The sequence below is a fragment of the Carettochelys insculpta genome, chromosome 8 (assembly GCF_033958435.1).
Source record: "Carettochelys insculpta isolate YL-2023 chromosome 8, ASM3395843v1, whole genome shotgun sequence".
NCBI lineage: Eukaryota > Metazoa > Chordata > Testudines > Carettochelyidae > Carettochelys > Carettochelys insculpta.
This window is the reverse complement of record NC_134144.1, coordinates 41,659,978-41,672,449: the sequence shown is the minus strand read 5'-3', so window position 1 is coordinate 41,672,449 and position 12,472 is coordinate 41,659,978. Positions and strand designations below refer to the sequence as shown.

Sequence of the window (12,472 nt, the reverse complement as noted above, 5' to 3'; positions counted from 1 at the left end):
CTTGTCAGAAGATAAATCTGTAAATATTATAAGCTGCCAGTGTGTACAATGTGATTCAGTTGCCTAACATTTTCCCTTCCTCTTTTGTGTATTTCTGTTTGTGAGCTGGCTTCTTACTATGTCTAATGGAACTCACATATGTATGTGCCCACTCTGCTCTCAATTGCTAAGATCTGGGTTCACAGCTACACTACAGATTGGTTTGAGGTATGTTCCTCTGAGTGTGTTGGCTACTTCCATAACCAGTAAGCCTTTTCCACTGCTACTCTTAACTCTTTGTTGCTTGGTTAGACAGATTCATACTTGGGGTGGAAACTTGTCCAAATATGGAGTACTTTGATATATACACCGAGCAATATCAGATACTTCTTATTTATATGGAATGCTATAAAGTGGGTCCCTGAAACAAATTCAGCTCATCACAATAGAAAGAGCACCACTATCCCCTTTCCAGTGCATGAGATCATGTAGTGCAGAGTGACAATGCTAAAATCGTACATAATCCAATCTGTCATTCTAAAGATTGCATAGTAACATCCAATGCTTAGGATCTCAGCTACAAGCATCTAAACCAATGGCCGTATCCCAATTTCTCTCTTCAAATTTGCTACCTTATTTGCCCACGCAAAGCCTCTATTTGGAGGGTGAGAAAACAGGAGAGATTTGATTATAGGTATGGAAAAATCTCTCTGCATATGAGAGTGAAATGACTACAATTAGAAAAGACACAAAAGTGGAGGTGAATCAAATATATAAAATGGTATCAAAAACAGATCTGGAGCTACAATTTTCCCTGTCTCATAACACAAGAACGCCATGGCATTCAATGAAATTGAAGGTAAACACATTCAAAACTGATAAAAGGAAATGCTTTTTTCATATAATGCCTAATTAGAATAGGGAGCTCATTTCCATAGGATGCTTCCAGAGCAAAGAACATAGAAATTTTCCAAAAAAGTTTGGCCATTATGTAAACACCACCACTATCCAAATTTATAAGAATTAATGCTAAAATGAATACTTGAATAGAGTAGTGAGTATCATAGTTGGAGTCAACAAGTTTCTCTGCCATCCTCACACTGGGAGGCCAACAGGAGAAACTCTCCCATTGACTTCCTTTACTCCTTGCATCTGCAAGGAGTACTGGAATTGACAGAGATGTCCTGAATGTTCATTTTAGATCCTCTCTATCAGGCACACTAAACTGAACTCTGAAGATCAAGCTCCACCATGGTGAGTATAGACATACCCAGACTCTCTGACCACCCTGACTGAAGTTTTCCCATTTACACCTGAATGATACTTAACTAGTAGACAGGGTCTTGTACCAACTATTAGCCACACCAGTGGATTTCCTACTGAGAAAACAATTCCTATTGGCTGCACACTTCTCTGTCTCTCCAGATTAAATATATACAAAAAAGATACATTAGGTTCAGAGTTCTGAAAGAAAGTCTAATCTTGAAGATAATTTAATTTTTTGTTCCCCTCTTTGCTCATTTACCCAGCCAGTTAGCAGGAGGGCCTGGAAAAGGAGAGAGAAACATTTTTCCCACAAAAATCCTCATAATAAACTCAGTTTAACTAACACTTTTAAAACATTTTGTTTTGTAAAAGCTGAGGATTTTGATAATTCAGGGGAGTAGAAATTATATGAACCATCACCTCTAAATAATTAGTTTGACCCCAGTTCAGCTCAGTATGACAAAAAGTTTACTGCTTGATCATTCTGTGCCCTATGTGAAATAAATCAGTGATTTCAGTCCCATTCTTAGTGAATTTATGTAAACAGCCCTCAGAAAATCAGTTGAACCACAGGAAAGGAGACAAAGAAGAGTGAAAGAAAGAAGGAACTGAACCTATCCTATGATCAACAGAGGTGCCATATATTGATTGCGGATAGACACTGAGCTGCGGCTGGTCCTTCTAGCTCAAGGTTTAGTGACATGGGAAGCGGAGGTAGGCTGAAGAGTGAAGCACAAATGGTTGTGCTGTTTCATAGAGAGAGGTAGCTCTTGTTCTATTGCTTTCAATCTAGAAAATTTCATGTTATTTAATAGTGGACACACTTGCAAATAGCTTTTTGTAAAGTTTTTGAAACACCACTCGAGGGTTTTCTTGTTTTTCTGTGACTCTGAGGCTGTATCTACACTTGCATTCCTCTTTCAAAAGAGGCATGCAAATGAGAGAAATCAAAAATGCAAATGAGGTGTAGATTTACTTATCTGGCACCTCATTTCCATATTCTTCTTTCACAAGAGCTTCTTTCAAAAGGAGAAAAGCAGTGTAGATGTGGCTTTTTGGAAAGTAAGCCCCATCTTCAGAAGAACCCTTCTTCCCATAAAAAAAGGGAAGAAGGGTTCTTTTGAAGATGAGGTTTACTTTTGACAGAGTCGCATTTACACTGCTTTTCTTCTTTTGAAAGAAGAATATGGAAAGGAGGTGCCAGATATGTAAACCTGTACCTCATTTTCATTTTTTTATTTCCCTCATTTGCATGCCTCTTTTGAAAGAGGAATGCAAGTGTAGATGCAGCCTGACAGTTTGAGGAGGGTGAAAGCATTAAGACTTCCTTTATCCAATGGCAGCCATATGGTATTGCCTACTTCACTAAGAACTCCTACAGTGGCATGACATTGACATTTCCACTTTTTCTCCTATTGTTGTCAGTTCTGAATCCTGAAGTCAGATCCCTTGTAGTATATCTTGGAACCAATACTAAGTCCCACTGACTGCAATGAAGCCTGTACAGGAGTAAGGGTCTGCTCTCATGGACCTACTGTGCCTATCATTTAAACTGACTGATCAGTTCAGGTCACATAAATGATAAAATTCTTGCTGTAGCTGAAGTGGAATCCATATATCTTATATAAAATTGACACTTCTGACTAGGTTCAGGACACTAGCAATACTTAGGCAATATTTTGGTGCCTTCTATTTTTCTTAGTCTGAAAAGCAGCAATTTAAAAACTTAGAGACTGAAATCCAATAATTTGGAACCTCGTTGAGTTTTGGAAACACAAATATTTTTATTCTAAGTCAGCTCTAGCGTACTGGATAATTCAAATTAGATGAGTGCCAAGTACTTCTTGCTGTTTACAACATCAAGACAGCTGTCTGAAATCACACTTTCCTCCTATAATCTTTTTAGTTATTATTACATCCTTCATTCTATGCATGAAATATATGCATCTATGTAAAGTAGTTAAAGAACTTCTCTATTTCATACTGATAAACAGACACTTTTGGCTATTATTTTTAGTTATATAGTAACCTTTGTTTTATCTAGTATTGGATCAGGCGGAACTCTCAAATAACTAGCACAAACCCTGAACCATGATACTGTTTCCCTGCTTCAGAAAGTAGCATTTCTGCTGGTTCAGGGAACAGAACCGAGCATGCGAGCAACACCCTGCCCTCTCCAGGGCCAGCCTGCTCAGCACTTACCTTGTGTCCCACCATGCTGCATGTGTGTGCAGCTGGCAGGTTCCTCCACTCTCCTGCCCTGTGTCCACCACCCAGCCATGTTCTAGTTTCAGAAGTGACTTGAAGGCTGTAGGTTTGTCTAAATTAACAATTATTTTGTGGTGAACTGAGGTGTACATCTCCCCCTTGTGAGCTTGCTTATGCACCATGTGTGAGCCCCACAAGTGGCTTCCTGAGCCACATGGCAAAGTGTGAGGTAATGGGACAGCAGCTGAGCTTGAGCCAGTGCTGGGGGATGGGGTAGGGGAACTTGGTTACGGGGGGGGAGGGGCACTGACTCCTGCCTGTGCCTCCTTCAGCTGCTGTATATTAACTGGCATATTTGAACATCTGGCAGCCTCTAGGTCCTGGGGTTGCCATATATGAAAGAGTTTACTGTATTCTACTGTTGTCTGTAGAGCACATGCCAAACAAGTATGCTGTGGTAATATACTTTGATAAACATATGCCCATACTCAATCTCTACATAATTTATATATTATGTCACAAACTTTACAGTTTTATCACTTCAAATATATTTTACTGTTGTTAAGGCTGCTTTATGTAATAAATACTTACAATGTGAAATAGAGTTCTCTAAGGAACACCTGTTAAACACTTTTGCAAACAACTTTACTAAAACAAAAATGGATATTTTATATAAACAATATTTTACAATGCAACATACCTAATATGAGCATACATGCAAGATAACTACATGGTGAGAGGAATACCAGAGTGCTATGAGCTCAAAATTTAATGCATTAATTTAAAACAACTGTTCTTGCCTCCTAGGCTACTTTGAAAAAACCATTCTATTTGGAAATGATGCTGCTTGTGATTTTTTTCTGCATTTGTCCAGCTAAGCTTTTTCTTAACAAAGACATTTACATTAAGATGGAATTTAGGGGCTAATCTCACAGACTTTATTCCTATGTGTAGTTCTAGGGACTTTTATGGGACCACTCAGGTAAGTAAGAGATAACATATTTGGGCCTTTAGTTTTAATAAGTCCACCTCCTTCTATCATTCCCTAAAAAACTGTAATCCTTTGGGTGACCTCATAATTGCCTCTTGTGAAACTGGCAACATCGGTGAAGTGTATATATACACACAAAAGCACACAGGTTGAACGTCTCTAATCAGGCTCTCTGTCATCCAGAATTATTTGCTGCCCATCATGATTTTAGTTAGCTGGTTATCCACTTATCATGGGCGTGCCCAAGTTTCCTGTGGTCCCATAAAATTTGTTTCCAGCCACCAGTGTTCTGTGCTGTTATTTAGCTTTAATTTACCCCTAAATGTCTTCTAAAAGCCCAGTATGAGGTGACAGTTTTGTTAATGTGCTAGACAATATTGACCTCCTGTGATCTGGAAAATTCTCTTGTTGGGCACTGGTCAGGTCCTGAGGGTGCCAGACTATAGAGATTCAACCTGTACATATTATATATATACAATTATTGTGCTGACTTCTATTGTTGAAGGAGAAAAGCTTCTCAGCTACATAGAGCTCTTCTTCAGGTTCTCCTGGATCAAATTATTAGGACTTAAGGAACAAAGACTGTATTATGCAAAGGCCTTTATTAACAAAGAACGAGGAAAGGGAAATAAAGAAAATATATGCTATACTAGGAGAATTGTTTCTGATAAAAATATTTTTCAGATTTCTATGAGCACCAGGCAGAAAGTTTAACAATACATTTTCAAGATTTGTAATGTTTTAGGTGCCAGTGTCCTTGGGGTAAATCCTCTATCTTGATTAATTAATTCCCAAATACATGTCATTAAAATTGTTACAACACACAGTCATGTATATTCTCTTATCTCATCATGTATGCTGTAAAGGGATAAGTACATGATGGTGCTAGCTATGCAACTGATTAATGGACCTAAGTGATACATTTAGTCTTTATCATGCTCCTTTGACTGCTGCACCTGCTCACTAATCCATCATCCCAGGATTTATTTCAGAGTTCAAAAATCTGGTTGGCTCTGTACAGCTACCATTTTTCTAAAATCAGCCTTCTACAAAAATGTCCCTCCCCAATTGCCTCATTAAACCCCAAAATATTGCAACTTTTCTCAGCTAGAAGTGTGGGTTTCCTAACAATGGAAACTGGAGAATCCCCAATATATCATGTTAATACATAAGTATACTGTGTATACCTATATAGCAACACACGCACACACACACACACACACACACACACACACATGCATTTTCTTAATTAGCATATGGATTAAATCAAACCTTTAAGTACTGAGTATTACACTGATACTACTCACTTGAATAAGTTACATGACTAACTATTCACAGGATTGAGCACTTTAAAACAATACAGACCCCGCATAATACAAATTGAGCAGTCATCATACTCCTCAGTTCCCCATCACAGAAGATTAGGGTTGGAAGAGACCTGAGGTGGCCATCTAGTTCAACCCCCTGCCCATTCCACCTTGCTGCCCACTTCAGAAACTTGAAAAGGGACCTAATAAGCTTTTGCAGATAAATATAGTATAGAAAGCATAAGATTTGTAACAGTAAATGTTGATTTAATCATACAAACAAAAACCAAAAAAGTATTTCCCTCCATAAGAAACAAAATGTACAGAAAGGCGAAATAAGTGAATTATTCTTCTGTCCCCTCACTGCCCAAGAAAGAGTGAGAGGCATACGTGCCATCTGTGTACTGTCCCCTCACTCCCTGAGAGTCAGGGGAATGGGAAGAAGAGGAAGCAGCATTCTGGTGCCCCCAACTGCTGCCCCTCCTCTGCTCTGCTGCACTGGGCACCCTTGAAAGTAAGAAAAAGTATCATGGAGACTTTTAAAGATATTTATTTTTAATACATTTTGACTTGGACCATTTGTGGTTTAATGGTCAGAAATCTTTAACTATTTTAAATCTCAGCATTTCTTGTCACTGAATTATTGTCTGACTTTCCTCCTATAGTTTCCCACAACTGTGAAAATTTCAATGGAAAACCATGCTTAAAAATAAACATGATATCCAGCAAATTTTAAAAACTGAATCCTGCCAAGCTTGTTAATATATAAAATACATGGACATAGTTTTTATGAAAACTAAAATAGAACATTTCACCTGCCGTTTAGCATATAATACTAATCTGAGCATGACTACACCCTAGCATAATAGTGAACACGTTTTATACTACATTTATTTTTACAAAACTCTATTGCTAGTTGGGACTTTTTTATCATGAGGACTTACAGATAATATAGAAATAATGCAAAAAAGTATATACAGGTTGAACCTCTTTATTCCAGCAACATCTGTAATCTGGCATGATTTTAGTTAGCTGGATGACCACTTATCATGGGTGTGGCCAAGTTTTCTGCAGTCCCATAAAGTTTGTTTGCACCCATCAATCCTGGCTCTCAGTGTTCTGTGCTGTTATTTAGCTGCAATTTACCCCTAAATGTCTTCTAAGAGTCCAGTAAGCAGTGAAAGTGTTGGTAATGCTACTAGACAATATTGATGTTGTGAGGTCTGTCAAATTCCCTTGTTCAGCATTGCTCAGGAATCAGAAGTGCTGAACTAGGGAGATTCAACCCATATCTGTAACAAATAGACATGCCACCAGGTTGACACAAAGTTATTGTGTCACTAAAATGGTCCAATCGTGCATTTTTTCCCACATCCAAAGGTTTGTGAAGTTTTTGGGAATTGTAGATGAATAAGAAGGAAGGATTGGGCTCCAAACCGTAGCTGTAGACTTATAAATAAAATAGGCTCATAGACTATAATACATTTCTGTAGAGATTTCTTAAGAACTAATGGGCAATTTTGCCTAGAAAAAAATTGGGAAGGGTGCTTTCAAAAAAGGGGCTTCCTTTCAAAGGAACCCCATCTACACAGCTAGATTGCATTTCAAAAGCAGCACTTTTGACATGGCAAGTGGCTGACATTATGCAAATGAGGTGCTGAATATTCATATCAGTGCCTCATTAGCATTTTTGATCTTCTGCATTTACATACCCCTTCTGAAAGGGAGGGGTAATGTAGATGCAGCCTTAATGTTCTATTATGAGTCAGGTTGTATAATATGAGAAATCAGCATTTCAGAAATTTGTTTTTAAATCATTAATTAAATAAATACCATTTCCCTCTTTCTCTTCCATCCCTTATCCGCCAATCATTTTTGCAAACTGGAGCAGGAAGAATTCTTCCAATTGATCATACCCTGAAGCTAGTTCTTTGCTCTGTTTGCTGTGATCTCTTCAAAATTAACTATGGTGTTTCACACTTCCAATGCCACTTTTATTTTATGTTAACATTGACAGATTGAAAATTTCTATTAGACACAAAAGGCTAGATCCTCAATGAAATCAATTGCACAAAACAGCTATAACACAGATAAGATTTCCTACTGAGATCTAAACTTACCCAACGTTAAGAAATGTTCTGATCCAGGGCTTGGGCTCAAATCTAACACTGTTAAAATATCAGGTGTGAAGGGGTAACCTGTAAGCCATATTTTGTTTTCCATTACCACAGGATAAATCTGGAATAAACCTATTTACTTCATTGGTGTCACTTTGGAATAACAATAACTGAAAATAGAATTTGGCTTTATGACTTTAAAGCTTAAGACTTTCCCTCATTGTAGTTCTGAAAGTAATGCAAACTACTCTGGCATGTCTCCAAAACTAAATTAAGCTGAACATTTGAATATATGAGTTTCTTTTGCTTTCTCTCTTGAGTATACACACAGTGAGGACAGAAACATAGTACACCATATACATTACTCAGACCTCTTTGAATGTAGACATTTCTGTAAATAATGCTGAGCAATCAGGAAAAAAAATAAACCTAACTATAAAGAATCATAATTGGGTAGTTTCATGGTACATCCATGTACAGATGCATCATTTTTAGAGCACATGGACATATATTGCTTTCATGTTTTCAACAGTAAATCTATTGCTTTACTCTTTTCAAAAGTAATACAAATGGTATGCTGTTCAGTCTGCATTTTTCCTGTATGTCTGGAGAGAACAGGAGGAGACCAAATTCCCTTCAGTTTTGATGGAACCCAATCCTACTTTGTTACAACAGCATTATTTGGGATTTCAGTTGTTACTCAACACTTACAACAGCACAACTAGGAGAAGAATCAGTCACTTCTTTTGCTCACTTTTTCTCAATTACGTTTCACTTACAAAGGCCATATTCAGTCACTCTTAACTCAGGATGAGTAGCACTTTGTTCAGATATCCCTTTTTACATCAAGATTCTGTTCAACCTGCAGAGTCTACACCTGGTATTAATATGTTTTTACTACAGTCTATGATATGAAACCATCCAGAGAAACTAGCAGTCAGGCCTGAATCTCCTTTCACTTACACCAGTGTTACACTAGTGTTACATGAGTAACTAGAGTTACTCCTGCTCTATACCATTGAAAGTGAAAGAAGAGTCAGGCCCTTTATTTCAGTACCATTAAAAGTTGTTCCTTTTTTGTATGCTGGTCACATAATACATTAAATGGTGATTTTTCTTCCAATTGTAAACAGGCAGATGAGTAGAAATGTATGATAAACACCAAAAATTTGATTTTATTGGGATCCTCAGGTGATATAAATCAGTGTAGTGCCACTGAAGTCAATGGAATTACCCCAATTTACACCTGCTGAGGATTTTGCCAAGAATGTCAAATTTCTTTAGACATCCACTTACAAGATAACTGTTCCCCTCAAAAATATTTAAAATATTTAAAATAGAGAAACTTTACCATTTTTGTGATAATAAGTGACTTCCACTTTCCTCTCCTCTGAGCCAAGCAGCGCCTGGGCAATCTGAGCAACATGATGCCTTTTGGTCTCTGGTCCATGAAGGAAGTCACATGTGCAGGGTTTTTGCATGACATCTGGTCTGGAGAATCCAGTCATCTCACAAAACCCATCATTGCAGTAGATGATAGCACAGTTCTGCACTCTAGCATTAGCAATGATGAATTTTTTATCTGCAACACAAGAAAGTGATGAATGTTTTCAGTAGTTTTTCAACATTTCATGAAGTGCTGGCTGAATTTGAAGTACTTGAAGTACTTGAAGTATTGGAATTTGAAGAATTTGAATTTGAAGATATTGAAGTACCTATTTTTTAACGTGATTTCTGTAATGTGGAGATCTTCAAAACAGCTATCTTGACTCATAGGTTAGTGAGAAAAACTCCCGGGAAGACTTAGTGGATGTTTTAGCTGTGTAAAATATCGAAAGGAATAGGCCCAAAGGGTTCTATCCTGCACTTCAGAAGCCAATGGGAATTTCACCATTGACTTGAATATGAGGAGCCATCTCAACTGGTTTTCAATTAAACTTCCAAGGAAATAAATGTAATATGATAATTCAGTGGCCTGTATAGTTATTATGAGATCTAATTTTTGCGGTAAGGGGAAATTACAGAATTCCATGATTAAAAACAATATTTCAAACAAATATGCGCCACCATACAAGATCATCTGGGGTCAAATTCTAGTCTTAATGACACTTGTAAGGAGATGTGCTTAGGTCACATGTATCTTTTGAATTTTCACCTGAGAGTAATGTACCAACTTTGTTTTTATAACTAACCTACTTATTTTAGTTCACAACTAAACTATATACTAGTCCCATTTTACTAGCGCATATTCAGCTTTGATACAATTGCTATGTTATTGCAATTAATGAAGTCCTGCTTGCCTTGTTTACACAAGCAGATCCCTTGGTTTTAATAAGATTTATCATGGATTAAATAAGCATTGTATGACTCTGTACTAGTATTTTTAAATTAAATACATTGTTTCAAACACATCAAAACATTTGTGGAGAAGACGCTGCATTTTATACATACTTTCCCCCAGTCTCTTTATATTATTTTGAGTTTTCACAATAACTTTGTATTAGTGATTTAAAGGATATTGTATTATTCACTACAACAGTGAAGTCACACAATTCAATAGCTGAAGTCTGTAAACCCTTACTAACATGAATAATATCACTGACTTCAATACTTGTAGGAGCTGACCTTTATTTCTTACAGCAGTTAAAAGAATATTAAATTTGCTGTAGATACATGTAGAGAAGGAACTGTGAAGTGTAATGAGCTCAACTTAGTTTCTTTTTGTAGTGGCCTGATACATCATAAACATACTAAATATTTAAATTAGGGCAGGTGTTTCAGACACCACTGTTTCTCTGGGTGCTGTTATAAATTTTATTTTAAATTTCAAGTGTTAGACTCACAGTAATTTGTAATTCAAAGAAAGAAAGCTTCAGTTTCCTTGACAGGTAGTAGACTACTACATGGGGAAGAATCCCAAAGACTAGATCGGCAACCTCCCTTAGGATGCATTTGCATTGATTTAATAGATATTTTCAGCTTCAATAAATTAATGATAAACAAAAACATCACTGAGAACTATATTAAAAATGGAGTGCAGAAGATATGCTAATAAGTGCACTCCCCCCTCCCCTCCCCCCGCTCCATTCCTCTGGGTGTTATTTGTCTCTAAATCAAAGATTGCCTGTTCTGATTTATGTTTTAAAAAATATAGCAATGTTTTCCTTGGCTATTGCATAATCACCCCCACGGTGTAATAGGCTGAGCAACTGAAATGTAGGTGCATCAGCTACAACACAAATTATAATACAGTCAACAATTAAAACTGCCTGCTAAGATGGGGGTGGGGTGGGGAAATAGCAAACCATAACATAGACCGGTAATAATATCAGCAAGGCTCTTAGGGATCCCTTGCTCGCCTCCTATTTCTCCTTTCCAGCCTCCAAACTTCAATCAGGCTGGAGCTGCTATCCATCTGCTCCCGAGCACGCCCAAACTAGTGCAGCAAAATAGAAAGAAAGAGAGAGAGAACTTACTTTGCCCTTCAAATTTGCGTATGATTGTTCCCAGAAATGTATTTTGTGGTGCCACATGCCCTCTGCGAACAGGCATGTTTGTCTAGATCTTCGGCTCACGGCGCACAATGACTTCTCCAACGAGCTCCTGCACGGCTCCAGCCCCCAGCACCGAGCCAGCTACCCTTTGTGACAAACCATCCTCCCTCGGATCACAGCATCTCTTCCCATTAGCACCACTCCTAGACACGCGCTTTCCCTCCTGGAGGCAGATCCATCCCCGCGCCTTCCTCGGGGGAACGGCGGAGGCTTTGTGTGGGGAGGGCAGGGCAGGGGAGGGCCCAGCAGGGGGATCACAAGGGTGAGCGAAGTGTGTCTCTGGCACCCAGCATCGCCAATTCCCCCAAGCACCCGGCAGTTTCCCAAGCGGTGCTGATGGGGAGAGGGTGGAAGACTAATGTTGCTCTGCTACCAGAGGGAGTGACGTCCCCCTCCAGCCCCCCCCGGCGGGCTTCACCCAGCGCGCAGCAGCTCGGATTACTCAAGCGTGGCTTGGCAGGAGCCAGCCAATAAATCTCTCCCAAACTCAGCGACAAACAGCTCCAGCAGGCAGGAGATCCACCCCGGCACCCCCCCGCTCCCGCCCCCGGGCAGCAGCTGCAAGGAGCAGAAGCAGCTAGGGCCTGCCGGAAAAGGGGCAGGGGGGGGGAGCCAGCTGCCTTCCCTGCCCGTGCAGAGCCGGCCTGGTTGGCAACAGGAGCTCGGTGCAAGGGCGGCGTGCAGGGCACAGCCCTGGCGTGGGGGTCTGCCTCCCGCCTGCAGCCAGCCATAGGGAGGCGGCCGCTTGTGTTCCCCACCCCCGGCAGGGGACCGAGCCCCTGGGTGCAACTAGCTGGGGGAGGCGGTGGGCGCGGGGGAAGCGGCCCCTCCCACAGTGATCTGCTGGGTGGAGGGGGGAGTGCAGCCCCCGCAGCAGGGGTGGGGCCCAGCCCGCAGCTCAGCGCCCCAGGGCGGGGGAACCGGGGGCGCCTCCCGCTGGGCCGGGCGCCAGCGGCGGACTCTGCTGCTCCCGGGGCTCTGGTGGCCGGGCCGGGCGGGTGCATCAGGGCCCTAGTGAGTGAGGCCGGGGGGATCGGGCGCTGCGGGCAC

The 12,472-nt window shown here is 40.0% G+C and overlaps 1 protein-coding gene across 1 annotated transcript in view; it reads right to left on the bottom strand.

Annotated features, from left to right (window-relative positions):
• KCNH7 (potassium voltage-gated channel subfamily H member 7) overlaps positions 1 to 11,420 on the bottom strand; it is a 353,071-nt gene extending 341,651 nt beyond the window's left edge. The window contains exons 1-2 of the mRNA XM_075001165.1: positions 11,345 to 11,420; positions 9,220 to 9,450 (exon numbers count right to left, since the gene is read on the bottom strand). Coding sequence (XP_074857266.1) covers positions 9,220 to 9,450; positions 11,345 to 11,420 — 307 coding nt within the window. The remainder of the gene's footprint in view (positions 1 to 9,219; positions 9,451 to 11,344) is intronic.
• Positions 11,421 to 12,472: the final 1,052 nt, after the last annotated feature.